At 37.7% G+C, this 26,181-nt stretch overlaps 1 protein-coding gene across 3 annotated transcripts; it reads right to left on the bottom strand.

Moving 5' to 3' along the window:
* Positions 1 to 4,119: 4,119 nt before the first annotated feature.
* LOC136293956 (uncharacterized) lies at positions 4,120 to 25,897 on the bottom strand. Of its 3 annotated transcripts, XM_066191167.1 has the most exons (13): positions 25,848 to 25,897; positions 25,226 to 25,410; positions 24,951 to 25,027; positions 19,237 to 19,312; positions 15,725 to 15,856; positions 14,740 to 14,863; positions 12,360 to 12,420; positions 12,211 to 12,257; positions 11,695 to 11,770; positions 10,718 to 10,819; positions 9,240 to 10,157; positions 8,323 to 8,433; positions 4,120 to 7,182 (listed from the first exon to the last, which is right to left on the bottom strand). In XM_066191167.1, the coding sequence occupies exons 3-13, from the start codon at positions 24,977 to 24,979 to the stop codon at positions 6,870 to 6,872; spliced, it is 1,989 nt and encodes a 662-aa protein (XP_066047264.1). In that variant the 5' UTR covers positions 24,980 to 25,027; positions 25,226 to 25,410; positions 25,848 to 25,897; the 3' UTR covers positions 4,120 to 6,869. The 3 variants fall into 3 exon arrangements, with proteins under 3 accessions (XP_066047264.1, XP_066047265.1, XP_066047266.1); XM_066191168.1 differs by lacking the exon at positions 25,226 to 25,410 and having other exon boundaries at positions 4,121 to 7,182; positions 25,848 to 25,892; XM_066191169.1 differs by lacking the exon at positions 25,848 to 25,897 and having other exon boundaries at positions 4,121 to 7,182; positions 8,323 to 8,364; positions 25,226 to 25,786.
* Between the last annotated feature and the right edge of the window lie 284 nt (positions 25,898 to 26,181).

Here is a 26,181-nt window from a genome sequence, read left to right as displayed (position 1 = left end):
ACCCTAGAGGTACCAATGAAGTGCTGGATTCTGAGAGACAAACCAGGGCAAAGCATTGCCACCCACAACATGCAGGAGCAATATTTCTGAAAAATGTCTGATGGACTTCAATTTCTCAACATCAAACAGGATTGCAATAACCACTAGGTAGTGAAAATCACCAACATCTGGAAGATTCTCAATGTCACCAGAGCTGTGTAATCATCTCATTAGATTTCATTACCTCTGAACATATTTAACATTGTCAATTTGAGACAATTTCCTGAATGAGAGGCTCATGATATGACAAATAGAGAGGGAAAACTTGTGATTCTCTTCTTGTGATTTTCTGCTTTCAGGGATTTTATCTCATGAGAGGGCACAGACATGTTCAGAAGTGTTGCTTCTTGCCCATCTCCATTTTAAGTAGATATTCTGGACAACTGATCAATCTTCTTGTACAAGGTTGAACAACCACCTTGTTTCTGTTAGCCGTGGACTCTAATTTCTTCAGCATTTAGTTCCATGATCCTGAACTTCCCATTTTCTAACTCAGTTCTACTTTCCACCCTATCTTCTAACACATGAAGACATAAATTACTGATATCCTCTGGAAACCTTTTATGTACAAAAACTCTAAGTCTCTTAGTTTTGTCTAGCAGTTATCCATGCTATCCTAAGTTAAATAAATATTTTAGAGTTTGGGTAGTTTATTGTCCCTGTGGCATTTTTAGGAAATGGTATTATCTATCCATTTCATACAGTTAGTCTTTTTCCTCAAAAAAAATGTTATGTTTACATTTAAAGCCTCCCTCTTTTGACCTTTCTGTGCATGGAACTACACCACTTTCTATGTCAAGAAAGTAGCTAAAGTAAATTTACATTCAGTAAATAAACTTAATACTGAAGTATTGAGGGATTAACAGTAATAACTTCCATGGACTGTTGCATCTTTATACCTGCTCTCTCACTGACATTTAGGATAGCAGAAATCTCAATTTATACACAGAGGGAAAAAAAAATATATATGTTTATAATGCACATATACCTACATTTATACATAGATATACATACATATATATAAATGAACTTAGCATTTCATATCCAGAAAGAAAACTGAAGGGGAGAAAAGCTCATGTCAAGTATATAATTGGGCTTGTTGGGATCAAGGTAACAGACACAAATGAGCCAATCAGAATCAAAGAGACAGGGAAATAATGAGGTCAGACTCTTCCTATAAGTCTGCAGGTCTTTTTACATAGGTCTGTGGAAAAATGCAACATGAAAATAACATCAGAGAAACAACTAGAGACCTTTTACTAAGTTTTTTTATTATCTAAAGTTGTGTCGTTTCAAGGGCTTTTTTCTTTATTTAATTTCAGTAGTCTGATTGTTCTTTATTTTTTCATGACCTAATGCAAGAGGGACCTAATGCAGTTACAAAAAAAAAAAAAAAAAAAAATAAAAAAGTGCATATAATTCCAGTATGCACAAACTGAATACAAAGAGCATAAATAGAAAAGCACCTCTGTCATCAGGGACATAAGGATTCAGAAACACACTATAATGCTGAATAAACAAGGCCAGAGGTTTCACATCTAGTCCAGCTCTTTCCAAAAGCTGTTGCTTTTCAAAGATAAAAAAGAAAGCTAATCTGTGGTCATCATCACAAGTTCTGCAGCAGTTAATGAGTTTAAATTTGATTTAAAAACAAGTCTGGTGCATGTACCCTTTGCTCTCTATATATTTTAACTCCTATATTTAAGTGATAGAAAACAAAAACTTTTTTACTTAATTTGCAAATATGATTTCTCAGAACATATTTTAGGCCTATGAAAGATTTCCAGCGTGTAGTGTGAACATCAGAATTCACCATTTGCTGCATACCAGAATTGCTATTGAATATCTACAACATGATGTTGATACCAGGATGTGATGGTCCCATTTTTCATCTGAAGTGTGCAGACAAGGATCAATCAGCTCTAGCATTTGGGTATACCATTTATATTTTTTTTAGAATTTGCTTTGTGCATCTCAAAGATGGACTGGGATTAACAGGTATTAGCAATAGTTTGAATTCTGTTTACTTCTCCTAAAAGAGTTAATTTTGTTTTATGGACTTTTGTTTGGTAGTATAACCCTTGAAAATAAAAATTTCTTTCTGTTTATGTTAGAAGAGGTCCTTTGAAAAACTACATGGGGAACATCCTCATCTGTAACAACTTTATCAGGTTTATCTGTGTTGAGGGGTTCTTTCATCTTCCTTTGTGGAACATTCAGTCCTGAGTGTTCCTCATAAAGGAATAAATGTCTCCTGCTTTGAGTATGACTTTGTATTGACTTGCTTGCTGTACTTCTTACAGAGTTACTTCAGATTTGTTTGTTACACTTTAACTAATTTATGACTGTAAGTTTTGTGTGATGGGTACAGAAATAGCAACATTATAGTGTGTTTTGATGCTGTCCTGAAACTGTGAGGTAAGACAGGTATGTACCTGGAAAAGACAAATTGAATTTTATTCTTGGATTCCTCAAATGATGGGATTCCTGATACCTAGTAAAAACTGAGCTTGTTTTCAATGTGGAATAGGTTTGTGGAGTAGTTTCTTCCTTGATTGTCTGAAATTCTCGTTGGATTCTACAGGGAATATCTTCAGGATATTATACTACACATAGACTAGATTTAAAGCTTAGAGAGAAGGCTTAATTACTTTTAAGATCCCACACCACTTCTCTGTAGGATTAGAAGTCTGAGTGCTCCTGTATTTTTTTGGTAACTGTTATTTACATCAGTTCACACAGAGCCACAAGCACAGCTTAGAAGATCCAGATAAGAAGTTGCCAGGAACTCCTCCTCCAGCATGTGCCCGCCTTTTATACCCAGTAATCTTTCACCAGCTTTTTAAACATGCACCTTTTGCACATTTCTTCCCTTACACTTGGTCTCTCTCCCCCTGACACTTGATTTTCATTGTCCCTCCTCAATTTTTCTTTTTAAAAACATTTCTTTTTTAAAAGAAATTTCTGTTTTAAACATTTTCTTTTTAAAACATTTTTTTTTCTGTCCTTCCCCTGCAACCCCTGCATTGTCTTCTCATCTCAGGAGGACAAAGAATCAAGTTGCTTCCTCACCTGGTTCCTTTTTGTCATCTGTTTTTCTGGCTCCCCACGAGAGGAAGAAAGGGAGTTGCTGGTTTGGTAACTGCTGTCCACTGGAACCAGTAAGGCACAGTCTGGTGACAACTGGAGCAAGCAAGAGTCAGCCTGGAGAGGAAACAACCTCTAGTGGTTGGTGACAGCATGGAAGCTTTTTGCTCTTATTGTTTGCACACACATTTCAAATAAACTGCTCTTCACAGTGGCCAAAGATTCATATGCTAAACTCCAGACAGGGAAAACCTTCCTTCTTTTCTCAGCACTGAGCAGGTTCTTAGGCCACAAATGACCTTTGGGTACCTGCATTTCTGGATTTTAAGAAAGAATTGATCTTCTTTGAGAAGATGCTGCTCAGGTCACTGAACTGCTGGTCCTGGCACACTGGTTGTAGTAGCAGACCCCAAATTTGAGAGGCAATACAGCACTGACCATTTTTGCACATGCAAAGAGAAAGCCTGCAGCTTGCTAGCAGTTACTCCAGAGGGAAATGAACAGGGAAGGATCCAAATTACACTTGAGTCTCCTTGTAGGTCATTTACCTTTTGACTCAGCTGAAAGAAAAACCAGTCAGATGCAAACCTTTCTAGTCCTTTTATAGGTAACTTCTTCACACAGAAAACTAAATGCTGCACATTGCAGATTTCTACATGTAACTTTCGTTGTATCCTTGTGTTCTGGTTTTCTGTTGGAGCAGACCTCTTCCCAAGTCATTCTTGGGAATCAGCCTTCTGCACAAAGCTCATGTGAACTTTCAGTGTTTCCCAGGAATCTCCTGAACACTTCCTAACTCAGGATGATCACGGCTCAGGGCAAGCTGGCACGAAGACTTCACTTTCTGATAAAAACCCAATGAAAACATGACTTCAGGACAGCAACAGAAAATAAGTTTTCTGAGAGTTGAATTCAACAGTTATATGTTACAACTTCATTAAATAATTTTGTGCTCAGTCTGGATTTTCTGTATTCTTGTGTTTTTCTTCAAAATTTCACACTCAGGACAGTGGGAAACCAACGCTATCTGGCTTTTTATGCTCTGTGACACAACAACAGCTAGTTCCAGGTTTGCTAAGAACATACACAAAAGAGACCAGCAAAATTTTATGACCTTTTTGTACAACTGTGAAATAAATATTGTGTTTTATTTATGAGTGCTGCTGTAATACAATATTCCCTTAAAAAACAAGAAATAGTTAATTTAATTTCATTCTCCACCATGTGAATTAGCAATTAAACAGTACAGATGTGAATATACAGTGATGAATCAACTGTGGAATTTGAGATGAATGTCAGCTGGAGTTCATAATGTACTATGTGGGCTTAGTTCTGCCTAATTCCATTAGGAACGATAGGGTGGAAAGCCTTATCCTAAATTATAAACAAACAAACAAAACTATGTCTATTTCCATATAGTTCTCTCAAAACCACTTGTGCAAACATCATGTCTAACATTATTCCCTGAAGAGAGACATTCAACATAGGTAGGAAAGTGACATTTATTTTGTCAGATAACAGGAATTGCACCACCTGGTTTTTTGCATCTGAACCCTCAAAGGGTCCTGCAGGAACTCACAAGGGCTGGGAAGAGCTGCTGCTGATCCTAAGTTATGCCACATTTTTGCTTCACTGAGTTTTCCAGTGCACAAACGTTCAGCTCCCCAGTCCGAAGTAGCAAACGATTGACTGTAGGGTCACTGCAGTCCTAAATAACAAACCCCAAAACAAAAATACAAAGGGCAAATCTTTGCTGCTCTTTATTTACTTTATGAATACTGCATACATAGTAGAAAAAAAACCTCTAACAAATGCTTGTACTATCAGTCTGTAATTCCTGGCTCCCCGCTGGAGAATGCCAGGAAGGGTGGGTTTTTGTTGATCTTTTATGGGATCTAGCACTATAGTAGCCCATGCTGCAGATTTTTCTTGCTTCCAAATGAAGAAGTCTAGATAAAGATTCTCATCTTACAGCTCAATTAAGGAAATAAAAAAAAGGCAAGTGAAGGAACAAATGCCTTTTCTTAACATTTAGTGTTCAGTTCCACAACCAGCTTATATAGACAGAGCTTCATTCCTGAGACCACATGAATGAAGCTCACCATCAGATTTGATGGCAAATGCAATTTAATGGGAAATACAAAGCTGCTGTGAAAATGAGAAAACTATTTACTTTGTACAATGAACAAAGCCAAAGTTGTTCTACCAGTTGCACAGGCAATGAAGCATTTGCAGAATGAATTTATATCCATGGAGTCCTTTGACTAGGAGAACTGTTTGCATGTGTTACAAAACAACAGGAGTTATAAGATATTCCAATCTAGTTCTTATTTAGTGCAGAACCACAAATACAGAAATCTGGGTTTTGTGCTGCCACTAAAAGGCAAAAAAAAAAACTTTCTGGGTTTTGGCTACGAATGCTTTTTTTCCCAGTTTTCTGCTGTATACCTACACCTTCTTGCTCTCTTGTTTGATGCTTTAAAGCTTTGCTTTTAAGGCAGTGTCTTAACTGTATGACTAAAGTAGCTTGCATTCAATTGTTTATTTTAATATAATGGTCTACCTTTATCCTTATTTTTTGTGATGCCTTTTAAAGTATTACTTCACTAAAATGTAGTAAGAATGAAAAAGGTAGGTATTTTAATTTCCTTAAGTATTATAATAATACTTTCCATCCTATGAAATGCTTTCTTTATCCATAGTAGGAGCTGTTGGTGCTTCTATGCAGCTGCTGGCATAAATTCAGTTACTTTTTGTTGCACTACCTTTGTGAGAGCCACAGGCAGTTCAGGAGACTGTTCAAAACATGACTCTTAAAAGGAGCTTGCCTGAAGTCAGTCTTCTGTTCTGATTGCATTGCTCTGCTGTAAGAAGAAACTAGTAAAAAACAGAACTGTGGAGTAGGACAGGTATGACTGACAGGGGAGGAGGTGTAAGTGCATAGGCACCAGAGCCCTTGGCCAGTGGAGACAGCTTAGGTGACATACATGACCTACCTTCCTTAGGATCTGTTGCTGAGAAACGGTGAAATTTACCTGCACTGGGCTATTCTGAAACATAGATAACCTAAGGGATCAGGAAAAAAATACACAATCAGGATGAGATATTCCAGTTACTGAAAAGCAGGTTTGACATTTAGAATATTCAAACTCTACTTGCTTACATGTTCTTAGCAATCTGGGAAAAATTCTGCTATGAAAAAGAATGCAACTAGGTCAGTTCAGTGGATGGTGCAGATAACATGGAAGTAAATTGTGATGCTGCAGTGATTGTTAGCAATAATTCAAACTTCTGTTTTCAAATTAAAGTATGAACTGGACATAACTTGGCTTCATTCATTTCTAACTATTTTCCCTGTAATTTCAATGCTAGTCTACCTGACAGTGCAGTGTTTTATTATGCACCTGGAAACTACATATACTTTAAAGAACTGTAAAACAAAAACCAAACACAATCACTCGGAAAGTTGTTTAAGGGGTTGTTTGTTTCAGGGTTGCAATTTCACTAAAGGAAGGACTGCTTTAATTCCATGTGTACAGAGACATTGTCTCCAACGACACTTAACAAATACAGCCTAATAGATTTAAAGAACCAAACATCAGTAGAAGCTAATCTTACAATATAGACCTGTTCTTTACTACTGAAATTTTCACTTAACTAATTTCCTTAAAAAAAAATTGGTCCACATACAAAATAAAATGGGGAAAAGCAATTCTAAGAGGAGCAAACATTGTTCCTTTTATTCAGTTCCAAGTGTAGTGGTCTCTTGGTGGTAAATCATAATGTGATCTTTCTTCCTCTTCAGGTCCACAATCTAGTGGCAGACCATAATTGTAATCAACTGTTACAACTGGTAATCTTTTACTTTGTTCCATGCTTCTGGTAGTTTCACCCTGAAAAGGCTTTCTTTCATAGTCTATTAAACTATCTTCTTGGTGTATGGATGAAGATGGGTGCATTGTTCGCGAAGAGTATGGTGCAAATCTGTTTTTTCCTCTATTAAATTCCTCTGAGGGATGCACTCTCCTATTGTCTTCAGGACAATGTGGTCGATTACTGCAAGAACAATTAACAGTGAAATTCTTAGAAATAAACCAATTGATTTATTGTTGATGGCCACCACTAGAAATTAACTGTGTCTAACACTGAAAGAATAATTCAAACTCTCATTCTTGTTTTTACCCCCGAAATTAAAATCCTCTCTATGGATATTGCAAACTTGTTTGTATTAATTTTCCAATTCTAGTGATTAAAATTACAGCTCTTTACAGTAAGTTATTCTACTGGAGGAAGTTTTTTTTCAAGTGCTGTTTACAATTAAAACTACCTGTTTACTGAGGGTATCTTTACCTAGGGGACATTTTTTTCCAAAGTCTGTGTTTTTGTTTTATGTACAATATGTAACAATAGCTCTCTAGTACATAGTCACAACAGGCAATAATATACTTGGGAAAATATTTTAATTATTAATTCTTCTGCAATAGAAGACTCTCCTATAAAATACATATGGAATGATCTAAAAATGCATATACTATTTGTATATATATGTTTCAATTCTCTTTACTCTCAAATACCTTTCTTACTTGGTAAAGTAAGTGGTATATAAGGCCAATTCAAAACAATCTTTAAAATTTTAAAATCTTCTCTCTTACTGACCATAGATTTGCTTAGACTGGAATCTCTCAAAGGATCTCTGGAAGTACCCAGGATCACCTCAAACTAAGTCTCATTAGATGAGTTTGTTCAGGGGCAATGTCCATTCATAAAGGATGTGGTGTTGTATGGGACAGTGGCTCTGGGCAACCCAGTTCAGTGTCTGACCATCCTGCACACTAAAACTGATTAGCTCATTGTACACAGTGCTTAAGAGTTAAATACAGCATCTGGTTTTGGTTTTTTGCTTACTGATACCCGATTTTCATACCCCGCAGCTCATTAGCTTGAACTGTGCTTGTCATGTCAATGATTATGTCAAGGATTCACACAATAATCACACTCAAAACTCAGTACCAGTGGACCACAAATTAGTCACATTATTTGCTCAGTGCTCAGATCCAATGGGTTAAACTACATTTAAGCAAAAATATTAACACAGATTTTTACTCTGTACACTAATTTGTATTTTTTAGCTGAGGAACATGGGGAGTAATACTACAAAGGTAAGTCAGAAAATAATGTATGATATGTGATACTCACCCATAATTTCTGTTGAAGTCATCATTATCAGACCCGTAATCTCTGTGAAGTGAAGGAGATGAGGAGAAATGAGGTTCTGGTATATTTTCATGGGAAGAAAAAGACTGACTTCTGCAAATAACCAAAGGAATTGCATGTTAAGAAGACTGCCAACAGTTGTAAGATTTGGGAAAAAAATACACATCAAATGAAATAAAAGATTGCTTCTTTTAATAAACATTACTTAAAATTTTAATAAAAACTGTAATAACTATTAGTTTAATACCTCAAAATCATATGCTTCACTGTAAATAACATCCCCTGTTTTAGCTGTAGAATGGAACAAATTAAATCAAACTTAACTAGTCCAATAAATCTGAGATACATTCTGCATTATTAAAAGCATTTTGAAGCATGTCAGAACCCAATAGGTTTACTAGTAAGTGATATATGTATTTGTGAGAATATAATGCAAGTTCTGAAGCAGATTTCTAACAAATTATTAACTCATGGAATAACCAAAGGCAAATCAAACTTCCTTGTAGCTGTGTTGGAGCTGAGGGCAAAAATAAAATTTCACATCCTTTTCTGTCCAGAGGACTTCTTTTTAAGTACAAATTTCTGCACAAAACAAAGTGGGACGAGAGTTTTCTTTCAGGCTGACTAAAAGGTAAATGAAACACAAATTTTAAAGAAGCACAACCTTCTAATTAAGAAAACATTGGCTTTTGAAGCTGCAACATTCCAGTTACATCAAACCCTTCTGTAAGTCCGAACAAGAAAAGTTATTCAACTGATCATTTATGTATTAAAAGGATGATTAATTGATTCTAAAATAATTTATTTTAAAAAATACTTAATTTGAAATTTAAGTTAAAACTGCTGAGGTTTACACTTTTATTCTCTAATTCTGTTCTTACAGCTCAAGGATGCTTTACCTGTCTGAACACCATTCACGTTGCAAGTCATTGTGACCTGGATGATCATGAAAAGGTCTTGGCCTTTGTCCACGCCCTTTATTACCATAATCAAAATCTTTTGATTGAGTCTGTTCCTGTAAGCCATCATAAGGCTGAGGGTCATGAAAAGCTCTGCACCTTTGTCCAGGACCTTTATGATCATAATCCTTCAGTTGCATCTCTGTTTTCAAGTCATTGCGAGGCTGGTGATCATTAAAAGGTCTCAACCTCTGCCCACGACCCCTCTTAACGAATTCAAAATCTTCCAGTTGCATCTGTGTCTGCAAGTCATCATGTGACTCGTAGTCATGGAAGGATCTCAGTCTTTGCCCAGGACCTCTACTGGCAGAATCCAATTCTTTTAACTGCATTGGAGTCTGAAATTCATCACGAGATTGGTGGTCGTGGAACAGTTTTCGCCTCTGGCCACGGCCCCTGCCACCGAAATCAAAATCCTTTGAGTGCCTGTCTTCCTGCAAATCATTAGGAGATGGATGGTCAGGAAAAGATCTCTGCCTTTGTTCCCGGCCTCTGTTGAAGTCAAAAGACTGTCTGTCTGCTTGCAAATCATCATGAAACTGGTGTCCATGAAAAGGTCTCAAACTCTGTCCATGTCCCTTGTTACTGAAGTCTAGGTCCTTCAGCTGCGTGTCTTCTTGATAATCATCATAAAACTGGTGTTCAGTGAAGGCTCTTTGTCTTTGTTCTGGTCCCCTATTGTAGTCCCAATTTCTCATCTGCACTGATGCTCTTAATTCACCCTGAGTTTGATGGTCATGAAATGGTCTTCGTCTTTGTCCGGGCCCCTTATTAACGAAGTCAAAATCTCGCAACTGCATCTGTCCTTGCAAATCACTGTGAGAGTGGTCATCATAAATTCTTAATCTTTTCCCAGATCTGTTAAGAAGTATTGAACATCATACTTAAAAGTGGTACAAGTCATTAATGAAAACAATTCCTTTTTAACCAAGAATTTACATGAAACACATTGCAATTACGAAGGTATCGAAATTACTAATATTGCAAACTGTGTAATATAAGATTAATATGTAAGATTATAAAACCTTCAGTGTTAAAAGTAGAAGCTGTGAAAAAACACTCAATTGTAATTCTATAATACTTGCTAAACAGGCAAAACTAGTGATTCAAAAATAACTGCGGATTATTGTAGAATAATGAAGAAGGACAAGCAAAGTAAAACTTAACTTTCGTAAGTGAACTAATTACTTACAGACTTCTAACAGCATACATTCCCTTTCTTTCCCTTATCTTGTTGCTGTTTTGTCAAATTCTGTAAATACATTTTCCATGAGTAGCCTATATTAATAAAATCTCTCTTGGGTATCTATGGTATTTTCAATAAGAAGCAATTATTTTCCTTTGTGGGTTTTTTGTTGTTGTTGTTGTTGTTAGTTGTTTTTTTGTTTTGTTTTGAATTTTATTTTTCAGCCTATTACCCCTGAAAATCTTCATTTGGGAACCGCTCTACAGATCCTTCCATTGCGTGTGGTGGTGGGATAATATCTTCATCTGCATCCCATACATCCATTCCAAGGTTACTAAGAGGGGAAAAAAAATCCCACATAAGCTTCCTCTTTTAAAGCATACTACTGACAGAGAAAAAACACGCTTCCATAAAATTCTTCAGTTCTGAATGACAGAAATTTTATGTTAAGTAAAACTTACAGAAAACTTAGAAAATATTTATTTTGTAAATTTATTTAAAAAATCTGACATGAGTCCAACTTAATCCTACACAGACTATGAAAACAACGATAGAAGCAGAACAAGACTTTCAATTAATCTAAAAAGAAACAAATCACTCAGGTATTAATTTTAAAATCAATTTACTGCTATGAGGCATCATTGGCACAAATACCTTATGCAGACATAAAGGAAAGCTGTTCTCAGAAGATGATAAGCATAATGTACTTAAACATCAGAAATACAACTACTATGAACTGAGGGGACGAGAACAATGTTCCACTTCAATGTATTATTCTTCAAACCATTCTACTATTAAAACCATTCTACTATTTTTTTAGTATCTTGTTCTACAGGGCCAACAACAGCGGGCAGATCACAGAGCTCACAAAGACATCTCTGCAGTGGCTCCTTGCAGCTTCTGAGAGAACACAGACTCAATACACTTGTCACAGTATGATAAAAGCACAACAATGTTCAGTAGTAGTTGTCAGATTAAAAACGATCTTTTGAACCATATACATTCAAAAGAAGAACAAAGTACACTGCACTTCATGCTATTCATCTGAGAACACACAAACAACTACACATGTATTTTACATCTGTGTGTAGTTTCATACTAAAGGTTTAAGAGGGAATTCATTTTGGCTTAGGACTGGAAGTGAACTTTTAAAAATGCCAGGAGACATACTGGAAAATCCTAAGCCTACAACTAAACATTTCTGTTTACCTTCTCATCGGCTGCGTCCTGAGATCTGTGAGATACACAAGGCCATCCATGCGATGGCCTCTGGCATCACCAAAAGCTACAGAGAAAGAAATACAGTCTCATGAAATGTGGTCAAACTGAGCCATGGAAATGTGAAAGGCAAGTTTCTGTTCCCCATGAGATGCTGAATTTGAAACAATTCTAACTTGGTTAGAATTTCAGCAAGCTGGCATCATTGCAGCATTTGAAAAAAAACCAACCCTCAAACTAGTAGTGGTAACAAACTATGACTGAAAACTCTTCGAAGTAAAAAAAAAAAAGAATTTTAAGCATCTAAAACATACTCTCCTATGCTGCCAATTTGCTATTGCTCAAGTCCTGTCTGGAATAGAATCAACAGTCAGACATAAAATCTTCTATATAAGCCAATACATGAAATTACTGAAAAGACACTAAAATAGAATTGTAGTATTTGTGAGTTTTTAGTAATTGTGAAGTACAACCTGACATGTGCCTTAGTTCAAACAATATACCTACCCTGAATTGCTGCCTCTGGATCCCAGCCTTCAACGTCTATAAGATACCTGAAGAAAAATATGACAATGTTATTGCCACAAAGGGAATACAGAGTAATAGAAGGATGTTACTTTTTGTGAAGAATGATTTCTCCTTTCATACAGCCTTACCTACATATAAGGTAGCCAGTTCTATTAATTCCATTAGTACAGTGCACGCCAATGAGTTTCTCTATCAAAAAAGGAAAGAATCTTTAATAGTTCAGAAAGTTAAATTAATAGAAAGCTAGCACAATACAAAAAAAAATCTCTGCTGTTCTAGGAAAGTAATGATAAATAATGCTTGCTATTTACAAATTCTACTGTCACACCCATAAAACAAGAGACACATCCACATAGGACTCATGTCCTCTCCATGCTGGAGCTCTAGCAGCTATTAGCTCACTACTTCCAAACTTGGAATGGCTGAGATTGACTCCGCAGAATGTAGAAAAAAGGAAGAGTGATGGCAGGTAAAGCACTTGACATCAGCCACTGCAGTAACAGGAGAAAAAGAGTAAAATATGGGTTTGAAAGCAAATCTCAACCAGCAAATGTAGAACTGAGGAACTTAACTTACAAATAATGCACCTGGAAGTATGAAATGCTCAGGAGTATAAAATACATGGTGAAAAAAAGGACCAGTAATCTCTACAGAAATCTTTTCTTAAAAAAAAAAGATTATGCTAATCAGCCAAAGGCTAAAAAGCAGAAAAACTTACTATTGCTAGGGTGTTTCAAATGAAAGACTTCCAACAGGAATAGGGAAACTCTAATATGATCATACAAGGCACTGGTAAAACTCCATGCAGACTATTTGTATTCATATTGAAATGTAATGAAAAACACACAAGTTCAGTATATATAGAAAGGACTAGTATGATGGGCATGAAAGAAGGAAGCTTGTCTTAGTCTGTAAAGCCAAATCTGAGATACTGAATGTAATAGTGGGGACAGAGAACAATGATACTTAAATGGCAAAGCTGGTGTAAGAATAGATGTATAACGGATGAAGAGTTTTAGGCTATATTTTAGAAGAAAAATGACCATCATCATCAGAACAAAGTTTTGGCAGAAGCAGTACTGACAGGTGGTCTTTGAAACAGGACACTGATAACCCTTTGAAGGACATAAAATATAACTGAGACAAAATGTAAGCATTTGCCACAGATCACAACAGTCAAATTGCCACATAAGTTCATTACAAGCTGATGTCCTAACAGCTCAAACACTAAAAAAGCCCCACCTTCTCAAAAACTATTTGTAAAAAGAGTATTTTAGGGGTTATCTGAAACAGAGGCCAAATTACTAGGAGTAAAGTTCTCCCAAGTCAGAAGTTACATAAGCTCTGCCAAAATGCCCTTACAAGCTGTAACTGCAGGTCAACACCCAGTAACAAATCAAGAACTGATTCTCTCAAGATCAGATTCAGATACACACTATTCTTTGTCACACAAAAAAGCACTAGATCCAAATCAAAAGAAAACTAATTATCACCAGGTAATTTCTTTAAGCCAAAAAAAGAGCAAAGGAAGAACGTACAAACTAACTTCCTGAGCAAGGACAAAGGCTTTTTCTTGTACTTTTTCATCTTCCCATCAGGCTCTCATACCTGAAATTTAGGTCAGAACTTTTTCACAAAACAGTTTATCACCCACAGCAAGACCCTGGTTATGCTCTGCAGTAAAAACTGAATGCACTTGGGCAGTTAATATCAGTTAGTATCTCCACTTTCTCAAAGAGAATGCCAAAGGAGCCACAGCAAATATCATGAAAAGGCCTAAAAGAATGGTCCACCATTACTGGATAAACAAACAGGTGAAATTTGCCTACACAGAATCACTACCAAAAGAAGTGAGAAATTTAAAGCTACAAACACACTGTGGCAAAATACAGAGTAATTTACTTTCACAAAAAGCACCTTATCCAGTCTCAGCAAGAACTGTCCTGTTGCATAGACACTGCAACAGCAGCACAGCCACACTGTCAAAACACTGACACTGGGTCTGTAATCAGATTTTCAAGAACTGTTCAGATCTGAAGGCAATAATGGGCTCATAAGTAAAAAAACCCACTATATCAGACTAAATGGACTGAAGCTGCTCACACATATCAGTGCCCAGTGCCATCAGAGACCCAGTGCTATTTAAAACATCCATCAAGGGCTGGCAGCTACAACACTCAACTGATGGGAAATAATTTGGGTCAGACAGAGGAAGGCCTTGCTGCAGTTGCTTTGACATGTAACACAAGTGTAACACTATTAGGAAGGGCACTGAAGTTACCAGTCATTTTTGACAAAAAAAAAAAAAGTTTAGATTGAAAAAAAAGATACATAGTGGTTTGCATAATGGATCTTATTATGATAATAAAGTGGAAAGTGCTGTAGAAAGCCTGAGATCCCTGGTGTCATAAATTTTATTGAATATTGAAATTAGTAAGTGACACAGTTAGGACTGAAATAAAATATTGGTGAGTTTTTCTTTTTACAGCATAGGATGCTGATATTTACCATTTCCTGCATTTTCCCAAAGGAATTTTCTGACCCACTTTTTGAACTGTAGAATAGTAGCATTATCGGGGACTTCAAGTCCAACAGTATAAAGTTTCTTATACTGCACACTTTTAGGTAAATCCTAACAACAAAAGAAAAAAGCAATGGTAATTACTTTAGGCTTGCAATAATCAGAAACCTTAAGCAATATCTAAAATAATGACAATGTAAACCAGTTGCTCAAATCCTGAACAGAAACTGAAAACACTCTTGACACAATTGTACAGAGATACACTCTCAGGAACTACCAGTAACATTTCTATACTAAAGACCATCTCAGACAAGGAACAGTTCTTACATAAGATTTATTTATCCCTGCTAATAAGGCTGCACATTAACTAAGGGAGCAGATTCTTGGCATTCCATTCTAACCCATTTTACAATTATTAGCAGTATTTGTCCTTCCTACCCACAGTCATGTACATACTCATAAATTCACTCCCTTAGTGCCTAGAGGCCATGTGCATTCAAAGATTTGCATTCTGTTACAACGCTATCATTTGTTCTCCGTTCAACAGGAGGCTGATTAATCACAATTGATGAACCATACAGGTAAAAACTTTTAAATTGATAAAGTAGTTTAAAAATGTACACCTTCTTAGTGGATTCCACTCAGTAAAAGGGGATCAGTAAAAAGAACCACCTAGGAATAAATGAGAATATCTTCAGGACAAAGGGTATAACTCTTCTGCACTTTCTGTGCAGTGCCTGCCACTGAAGTCTTCCTCCATTACTGAGTTACCATGATACTAATAAGCCACAAATGCAACTAGCTGGGAGAATGAGCGATCTCCTCTGTGACAGAAAAAATATTTTCTATTGGAGACATACATAAAATTGGTCTAGATGGCTTGTCTATTCCAATTCAAGGTAAGCAAATGTGTAAACACTTTAAAACAAAAGTTGCAGTAACTATTTTACATTTTTATTAGGCTTTTGTTACCTTAACTTCATAGTATCGTGTGGTATATGTTAAATCAATAATTAATCCAAGCTCCACATTTAGGGCTTTCATTGCAGCAATTAAGTCTTTTGGTGTAAATTTCTGGGTTGGGGTAAGCCTCTGGTTAATCGCCTAGAAAGAAAATGGAAAAGAACTGTTTTCTTTTCATGTTCTAACAAGACATTCGTAATACTCAGCTGTTTTAATCAGTAGTAGGAAACATCAGTATTTAAGAGAGTGTTTAATTATCAGAACCACATCCATGTATGATACAGGTAAGAGGAACCAAAAAGAAAGTGAAAATTTATGTATTCCTTTTTAGATGAAAATGCAAGACAATGTGAGCATTTCTGCTTGTACAATGTTAACAAACATTATTAAAACTACCTCTAATTTGATAGACACAAAAATTCTGAAAAATGCAGCATGTATATATTGATTTTTATGTAACTAAACACACTAAAAAGCAAAACACTACAATCTACTCCCCCTAAGCAAATTTTGTCCTGTACCATAACTCAAAACTAAAAGTGCATTTCACCTAAAACATAAGAAATTGTGATACCAGAGTTCATTTCTAAAGGTTTACCTTTCTTCCCACAGATGTTGTGCAGACATTTTTATCCCTGCTTCATCTCTTGTCAGAGTGTACTTACACACCATTTAGCACTTGGAAATATTAAATAAGACTAAATATCGTGACTAAGAAAGCTGTGTGTTGGTGGATAATGAATAATTAATTTCATTTGACAAACAGTGAGAAAAATGTTTACTCACCCTATTGTAGCTGTGTTTTTTGAAATGTGTTCTTCACTTTAGGTATGAAAATGCCTCATATACTCAAGACTGGATTTTCTCTGAACAGTGAACTTGTACATTGTCTCACTTGTCCTTTTGACACAGGCTCAGCCAGAACCAATAAAGGCAGTGGCAAAAAAAGCAGCAGCCTCAATAACCTATCAGTTCCTTCATCAACAAGAAATTCAAGCAGACTGGACTCAGAACTACTGGAAAGGAAGGCAGCCACAGACCACACACTTCTTAGAACCAGGGATGCTATAGGGTAACTAACCATTCCTTGTTTTGACTGTACAGATTCTAATGTAAAACACTAGCAAGCACTTGTCTTGAGTCTGGAAAGAGAGAGAGGAAACTGAAGTAAAGAATAAACAGCAGGGCAGTCAGATCAAAGCTGGTATGTGATTAAGAAGCTTGAGCTGAAAGGAGGAGGGTAGAAAGGGTGTAATAAAGTATTCAGTCCTATGTATTTCAGACATCACAGCGCTGCTGAAAAAAGTGGAGGTTGTAGAAGTTCAAACAAAATTAATATGAGTCAATTATGTCACTGCTACTCAGCAGTGACTCAGTAGAATCTGAAACTGAATTTAACAACTTTGAGGTGACAAAGGTGAATCTGCAAAAGGTCTATGGTAGAACATTAAAGAATTTTTATTATATGACATGACACAAACTGAGGAGGAATGTAATTTACAAAAATAAGTTATCTCCAAACATATTGATTGAGTAGACAGTTAAATGTGTTATGAAACACTATGTTTTGAAAGGCTTGCTGAAATTTTCTGAAAAACTCCTGCTGAGTATTCAGTAGGTTAGGTGTTTAATAGGGCTTTGAGAATGTGAGAAATCTGAACCAATTCTAAAAATCCTCCTAATCGCATGGGAAAGAACTTGCCCTATTCTTACTACCCTACAATGTTACTGATAGCATTATAATGGTGATCTGAAAGGAAGGACAGAAAATTCTTCCAAGTAAAGCCATGATCTTTTTAGTAAACACATGACTAACAGCACATCTTCTGAGACAACAACCTTGTATCTTCAAATACTGAGAATATGTTGCCTTCCTTTGGGTGAAATCACCAATCATCAATTTCCTAACACATAGCAAAGAAGCTTCATATTAAAGAGGTCTGTTCCACCAATTTAATAAATAACAGGACTTCCGACAAACTAAATCCAATCAGGTTTTCAGCATTTTCAGACAGATTTACTGACCACCTCTGCAAAAACATCACAGTCTAGCCAGTCACACATTTGATGTTTATTCTGCCACAAATTCCATGACCTTCAAGCATATGGTCTCTGGCAGACTTGTCATTTCTCTGTCTTTCACAGTTGCAACTGAACAAACTGAAGGGACAGAAATGTTACAGATTTTGCATCCTTGGGTACCAGACTTTATGTCTGGCCAAGACAGCTTTCCCACAACACAGATCTACACCCCAGTGAGATCAGTAGGACAGGAAATGAGTAACATGCTGATGTGGAGTGGTTCTTGGGACAAGAGCAAAGAAGCCAATGTAACTCTACTGGAATTTATATTCACAGCTTGGTTTGTTGACTGGCAGTCTTGGTGGAAAATCATATGACTGCTTGTAGAATCCATCCACATCTTGGAGTACATGAAGTATGAGATCCTTGGTATCCAAGGAACCAAACCATCACCCTAAAGCTGTAAAAGCAGCTGCAGGAAGTAAATCCTGCATTTCACTTCCTAATAAAACTGAACTGAATAGTGACTGAAAACATAATGGGTAGTAATATACCCAAAGAATCAAAATTTTTGTGTATGAATACTAGAGAGCAATCTGTAGACAAAAGCTTAGACACATTTTCCTTTAGCTGCTACAATTATGTCAGGCCACTGTAATTTCTTTAGAAGTGCCTAGAAGCTTTATTTCCTCTGTATCTAAAGCGAGGACTTGTAAAAGTTAATTTATGCAGCACTTGTCCTATTTGTCCTTCTGTTTAAATTAACACTAATTTGCCTTTTGCCTCCAAAAAGGCATAGGCACTAAGGAGCTGAACAGTGTCAACTAGACAACCTCCACATATTTTAGAATCAAAGAATTTAAAGATTTAATAGCTTGTTTAAGAGTGTGTTTAAGAGCTTAGGATGGCACGTCATGTTAGTAAGACTCTAAAGGAAATACTAATAAAAGTACTTTTTCATTTATTAATTAGTAAAATAGAAGAACTCTATGAAGACCTCTTTTTTAGCTATAATACATTCCACCAGGTCACTGAAGCTTTTTGCTTATGAAATTGCCAATCTGGATCTATAATTTTAAAAGTTCTGCAGTGGCTGGTATCCTTCAGTGAGTGCTTAATTTCCATAATATTATACTTTAGCTTACATTGCCTAGATTGTTACTTTTATCATAAGCTCTTCCATATGATTTTCTTAAAACAGCTATGAAAATATATTAAATGAGATTATGAATTTAGGCCACATAATAGTGAACAAATTAATTACACTGATTGATTTATAAGCTTGATTATTTTTAAAAGATAAATAAAAAGAATAATATCAGATATAAAGAAAAATGAGAACAAATACTATTTTAAAAAGCCAGATGGCCGAAAGGCCTAAATCTGAATAAATTATTTAAAAAAAAACTTCCTTGAAATTTGCACGTATAATCATGCTATTCTTCGTTACTTTTGCAGTTTATAAAATACAGCCAGTTTGCAGTTCCTTTTATACATACCCCTTTTAAAGGTACTTTGAATGCAATAAATCTCGTTCCTGGTATAGGCTGTCCAACTGGTGTCAAACTCCGCCATCTGTAAGGAAAGAAATATTAATTTTCAAATATTTTCAAGTTGCATCATTCAACGGAAGATACTCACAGAGCAGAGCACATAAAAACTGCTGTTATCATACAGTACAATTAGGTCCCCAAAACTGCAATTACTCCAAGAAGCAGTTTTAAAGTATCACTAGAACATTTGAAAAGAGTCCTTTTCCTTTCTTTCTTCTTCTACAACTTCCAAGAAATTCCTCTCCTCAAAATGGCAAGATAACATTTACCAACAAGTACCACCAATATAAAGCAAAGCAGATGTGTGAGGTTCAACAGGTTAAAATGTATTGTTGTAGTTGGTGGACATTTTTCACCTGACTGAATCAAACACCTTAAAAAAAGTTGCTACATGCAGACATCAATCATTTAATTGACAATCAAATGCAAAGTTTACTTTCATTAACAATACAAATTATGTATATTTTCCAAAAATGTTTCCGTTGTAGTATGTTTCTTTTTCAAAGAAACACTGTTGATTGAACTTTCTCTCACCATTCTGAAAAACACAGAGGATATCCCATCACACCAAAACCTACCACAAATCACCAACAGGAAGACTTGTTACAACACTCAAAACACTTGTAATTCCAAAACCACAAAGAACTGATATGCACAAGTTCCACATTGTATTGAAAAAGCTCTCAATATATAATATTTAAGAGATTTCAATTTTCAAAAAAGGATGAAAAGCATTCTCTGAAGAGGAAAACAAGTTAATGATCAGATCAATTTTACCTTCAAAGAGGTAACTTACTAAATTTAGAACTATTATTTTTTCTTCTTCTGCAAGTGCAAATTATCTCCATAACCTAACAAGGTACAGCTGGATGACTTAAAATCCACACAGGCTTTTTGCATTTTTGGCTAATACCTCAACTATTAAAATACAAAACATTTCCACTAGATTCTTTACCACTGGTGTCCATTCCCTTGCAATTTTCTGAATTAATGCTTAAATTAATCTCTCCCTGTGAAGGGAGCATCCAACAGCTTCTAGATTCCTTTCTGATGTTCATTCAACTACACTATTTAATAAAATAAACTGAATACTTAATTTTAAAATATTCTAACCACTGAGTACTTTGCTTTGTTCCCAATTCCTGTATCAGACCATAAAAAAACTAGAAGCTGGCTGGAAAAATTCTCAATGAAATATCTATAATTTTGTTTGTCCTAGTATATAAATAACAACATCACCATTCAGAGATGCTTGGAAGTGGCAAAGGAAACACAAAGCAGGGTGACCAAAGTGTATCTGATACTAAGCAATCGTGTAACAATCTCCTACAGCCATGTCTTTAGCACCAACTTCTCTCTGTAATCTTCATCATGAGACCAAGAACAGATCAAGGCTCACACTGCAGACATATAGGTGCTGAGTTTAATGGACAACAAATGAAGCAATAACAACTCATCATTAGGAAGGCTGTTGCAAACAGCTGGTCTGTAGAAGACAGATACAAGGTGAGAAAGTGTAAGGGCAAGCTAGAGATGAGATCACTAAGAGCTGTTTCAAATAAAATCTTTTACTAAAATCTCATTTTTTTGCAGGATAAGTCTTCCTAAGTGAACCTTCAAGTTTGTAAACTCTGGAGTCTGGAAGTTTTATGCTTGCTGTAAAATATGAAAACAAAAATCTGAGACTATGTTCCATTTACCTCTATTTAAGAGATATAAATTATACATGAATCAATTAAGATCGGAAATTCAGTGGTGTTTTAACCTGCTTTCTCTTGGAAATTCATGAGTGGAAATACACCATGATTATCATAGATGGAAATGTTTAGAAAGTCAAAAAGAAAGTATCAAAAAAGGGCTTTAAAATCTTATTTTCTTTAATTAACAATGTAAAAAGGCTTTGTAAAAATTCTGAACTTTTTTCATATTAGGGGATTTACAGAACAATACCCCAGGATTACCCAGTTTGTTGTCAGACCTTAATAAACTTGGAGTTTTATTCTCTTGTATTTAAAGCCATTTAAATCCTCCCAGAAAAAAAAAAATCTGCACAATCAGCAAGAAATTCAAAAGCTGCTGACAAGTCTACGGTAGAAAATGAGCAGAAGGCACTTTTCATCAACATCAACAAAGGAACATGGTTGGGAATTAAAAGTGGCCTGGACTAAAGAAAGTCAAACTCTTATAGCAAAAGTAGAGATAAAGGCAGAAACGATCAAAGACGAGCTGCAGGTAGTCACATAAACAGGAATTACAGGAGGAAAGACTTAACTCAGCATTTTAGCAAGTACGAATGAGACTCGTGACACGTGATCTGTATCCGGCCTGGACAGGAGTGGAAGGAAAAAGGCAGGACTCAGAGGCGTTATCACAAGACTTGGCACCATCATCATCCCTGCACCAGTGACTAAGAGCTAACAGAGGCTTGAATGAAAAACAAGCTGGACATGAAGAAAATGATTATGGATTACATCCAGCTGCATATTTTAACTGCTTTAGTTTTAAAGTTTTAATAGAGCCAGATGTGGAAAAAAATTTTTTTTTGTAATTTATTTTAATATTAACATTGTTAAGGTCATATGGAAGCTTTAATTTCCAGTAATATTTTCTGGTTTAGAACTGATTCATAGTAAATCTTACTATGTTAAAGTAAATCTTACTTTAACAACTACTGAAATACTGTCACCTCTAGCAAGATAATTTAGAAAATACCACCTGGAACCTCTTTTCCCTTTTTTCGGCTACTGACACTGCATGATACACCTGCACACTGATTTTCCAAGTGACTTTCATACCTCTATAGACACCAGATTCAAAATTGATGATAGGAAATACTTTTACAAATAAAATATCACCCTTCTCTCCTACTCACTGTTGAACGCGCACAATCCATTATGCCACTGTATTTAATATTTCTGTCTAAATGAAAATGCTGATGCTTTAAGTCTGGACAGGAAAAATTCACTTAAAGAAGCATGTTTACAGTGCATAGGCAAAAATAATTCAGCTTTGCCCTTCTAACAAAAAGATCTCATTCAGTATTTTTTATACTATTCAAGGGAAACACGCCAGAAGGTGACATTTCTGCAGATGTTCTTCAGAACTGAATTGGAGTTTATGTAATTATACCCACAGCAGGATTTTGGATGCTGAAGTACAAGAGAGTATAAATCTGTAAAAACATCATAGTATTTTATGACTTGTTATGCAGCTTGGACTGTCTGGTTCCCCACTAAAACATCATAGTGTACAACTGCTGAAGGATAAAAACATTCCAGACACTGTGAAGAACCAGAACATGACTCCATGTGGAAACTGCAGTGCAAGAAGTCACTTGAACCCCTCTTTTACACTGACGTCTCATTTTGCTACAAAATTACTTCACCAGCACTACTTTGTAGGTTTGAGACTGCAAGGAACACACTACACCACAGCTCCACTCCAAGACATTACTGGTAAAAAGAAGTAGTACTTTTCTTTATCATAGAATGGCTTGGGTTGGAATAGGCCTTAAACATTATCTAGTTCCAACTCTTCTGCCACAGGCAGGGACACCTTCCACTAGATCAGGCTGCTCAAAAACCCATCTAACCAGCCCTGAAAACCCTCACAGGAAAGGACACCCAGAACTTCTCTTGGCAACCCATTCCTGTGCATCACCATCCTTACAGTGAAAAATTTCTTCCTTACATCTGATGTAAACCTCTTCAACTTTAGAGTCATTACCCCTTGTCCTAAAAAGAAGTTCACCACTTCTTCACCATATTCCTACCTACTACCTTAAATGAAACCTCCAATTTATTGTATCGCTTCAATTAGCATAACGAAATTTGGATTAAGTGTTAAGAATTGAGGCACTAACAGGAAGACAAAAGATGGCACTATGGAGTGTCACTTTCCTTATCTCTTGCAGTACCATTAAACCAAAAGAGTTACTATTAGAGTACTGCTATTACAACGTGATGATTGAGGTTGTACTTCCACAGTCTGCACCATCTGGACTTGTCCTTATGCACCAGGGTACCCCAATCTCACTTTTGCCAACATTATTTCTGGGGCCAGTAAACTGCATATGCAGGATCACCTAGACTCAAGTTAGTTTCCTCAAGTCCCTTTCAGGGTTCACTTCCACGTCTTCCTGGCTTACTGAATCACTGACAGTGAGGAACAACATGCTGTGCTAGCACAAGCGTGACATCCATATCCTGCTGCAGGAGACTGAGGGGCTGACAGGGCCTTCAACTTCTTTACTGCCAAACCCCTGTTACTGTGGATGTCTAGCTTCATTTCTTAGCAGTATAAAAACTATCTGGAGAAGCTGAAAGCACTTCAGTATCAGGCACTTTGTCAAAAGGTAATACTAACTTTATAACCAAATACTTGACAGTAGCTGTTTCTCTCCCTGAAAGGTATTAGTTTCCAATTGTAGAAGTCGAAAGGGCAGTCCACAGATTCTTCCATACTTAAGAAATCCATGTAACCTGAAAGCTTCTCTAGTTCAAATGCAAGGGGGGGATAAGAATGGAGAAATGAGCACCTGATCCTGAAAGTTTTAGCAGCAATTTCCAAAGATGAATAAAACAAAGACAATTAATTGTTTTCAGATTTCTGAATCACTGCTTAAAAAACTAACCCACTTTAGTTCACTTTTATCCAACCTGTAGCAGAGATTTCATCAAAAATTTTCAGAGAAAGACATGCTTAAACAGCTTTTCTTGAAGTTTTTTCTTATTTTAATCTCTGAGTTTGTCAGCCATGGAAAAAAACTTCAGCTTCTTAATTTTTTAAATTCTGTTCATTTTTTGTTTCTATTTACTGCTTTTAGACCAACAAATATTACAGGAACATGTGTTTTTTGTATCTTATTGCTCCTCCTAAGAAAGCTCTTAATAAACCTACTTCACACTCCTCCTGAAACCAGCACAATGTAATTCTTTCCTCAAATAATGTATAAACTGCAAGTTATTGCCCCATTACAGTGTGCCTTTTTATCTCAGCATACCCTCCTATCCAAAAAGTTTGTCTTGTTGTTATCAAGAACACATGGGTTAAAACTGTTAACTTGGACTTCTCTTTTCGTGCTCTATTAGAGCTGAAGAATAGAACTGTATCTGTTTTAAATGGCATCATTCTGTGGTCCACATATGCACTCCCAATCAAGTCATGAGAAAGCCTGTATGGTGCATTTGGGTTAACATGGGATTATTTTTGGTGATAAAACATTTCTGTCGTCCTCTTGTTAGAAACAGAAACACAGGATGTTTCTGGATTTGAATTCACAAAAATATTCCTTGATCTTACGCATGCAACCACCTGCTCCCAACTTATGAACTCTTCTGCCATTCCTAGCAGCAAACATGTGAGCAGTCAGGAGTATGGACTTCTCTCCCATTTTCCCAGTAAACATACACTTGGGGGTAAAAAGATTAGGAAGAAGGAACTGTGTGCGGCCGATGAAGGAGAAGTGTTCACAGACAGGTTGGAGCATTATACTCACCTGGGGGTTGAATGGCTGGGCTGTTCCTGTCTTGGAGAAGATACCTACCTTACCTGTCTGTAGGTGGTGAAGATGCTTGAGGCAAGAAAGCGCCTGGGGCAGTCAGTGCCCCTCTCTGTGGGATGCCCGCTCCTGCCTCTTGCTTAGTGTGAGAGATACTTACCCATCAGGGATAGTATTCTTCTTTACCATGCTGAAAACGGGAGCAGGCAGAGCAGGAGGCAGCGGTGAAAGTGGGCACTGCAGCAAAGGAGAGAGAACCGCGCGGTTAACACGGTGCTAATCTCTTCCTCCATCAGTGGGCCTTTGCACAGGGCTGAGTCTCAAATAAACCAAGCAGGCAGCTGGGGCTTCAAGCCGTCCTGAGCAAGTTCTGCACCTTGCAAGCTAGCCTATTCCTCCACTGCTACAGCACGACAAGAGGGAAAGACAACTCACCTCTCCTCTCCAGGTGATCACAAGAGAGAGGAGAGGCGGCAGGTTTCTCTCTAATTCTGGCAGCAGCGCTGCAGGCACGAAGATCTTCCTGGCAGTCCTTTCTGTCCCACTCCCGCGGCTCGGAGCCGTCTGCTCCGCCCTTGCGCTCCCAGTTAGAACCCGTTTCAACGAGAACCTCCGGGCAGCTGCAAGAGGCGAGGCCGGCACCTCAGCAACGGACGGACCACCACCTGCTCCCCCCTAACCTAGACGGGTCCGATCCCGCTGACGCCGGGCGCCCGCCGACCTCGGGGGGGCCCGGGCGGGGGGTGGAGGGGAGCGGCCCCCATGCCCCCGCTCCACGGATGACGCCGATGAGGCTGCCCCTCACAGCCGCGTGTCCCCGGGGCAGCAGCGGCTGTGGGGCCGGCCCATGCCTCGACAGCGGCTGAGCTCGGGGTAGGGACGAACAGAGACCGGGGCGGGGGAAGGTCGCGGCCCGGCTGCGGGGGGCGGGCAGGCGGCTGTCGAGGGAGGCGGGCGGGCTGTGAGGGGAAGGGCGCGGGCTGCAGACGGTGACAGGGAAGAGCCCGTGCGGCGGCGGGGCGGGGCGGGGAGGAGCGGGGCTGCGGGCGGCCCGTACCCGGACAGGATTTCCCTGGCGGAGGAAGGAAAGGCTGGTGCGACACAGAACCTTCCCGAAAGGGCCGCGACTGCGCCTGCGCGGCGGCGGCGGCGGGCGGGGCGGGGCGGGGCGGGGAGCGCGGCCCGGGGAGCGCGGCCAATGGGGCGAGGGGCGGCGGCGGCTCCGCGCGTGCGCGGGGCGGGGCCGGGCGGGTCCTCGGAGCGCCGCATCCCTGGGCGCGCCGCATCTTTGGGGGTGCGGGTGCCGAGCTATTCTACGGCGGGATGCTTCGAAATGGGCTCTGCTAGTCAAGGATGTGCCAGTGTTGTACATTTAAACACCAGCTAATCAT

This window comes from Chamaea fasciata, unplaced genomic scaffold (assembly GCF_029207755.1).
Source record: "Chamaea fasciata isolate MVZ Bird 193981 ecotype frontalis unplaced genomic scaffold, bChaFas1.0.hap1 SCAF_9, whole genome shotgun sequence".
In the NCBI taxonomy this organism is placed as follows: Eukaryota; Metazoa; Chordata; class Aves; order Passeriformes; family Sylviidae; genus Chamaea; species Chamaea fasciata.
The sequence above is the reverse complement of the archived record's forward strand: the minus strand, read 5'-3'. Positions and strand labels throughout refer to the sequence as shown.

Excerpts from the sequence above, each read along its gene's own strand:
- LOC136293956 (XM_066191167.1), bottom strand. The coding sequence starts at position 24,979 with ATGGTAAAGAAGAATACTATCCCTGATGG. Across the intron at positions 15,857-19,236 it reads TCAAAGTACCTTTAAAAGGG|GCGATTAACCAGAGGCTTAC; the intron begins GTATGTATAAAA and ends TTTTCTTTCTAG. Across the intron at positions 12,421-14,739 it reads TTGGGAAAATGCAGGAAATG|AGAAACTCATTGGCGTGCAC; the intron begins GTAAATATCAGC and ends CTTTTTTGATAG.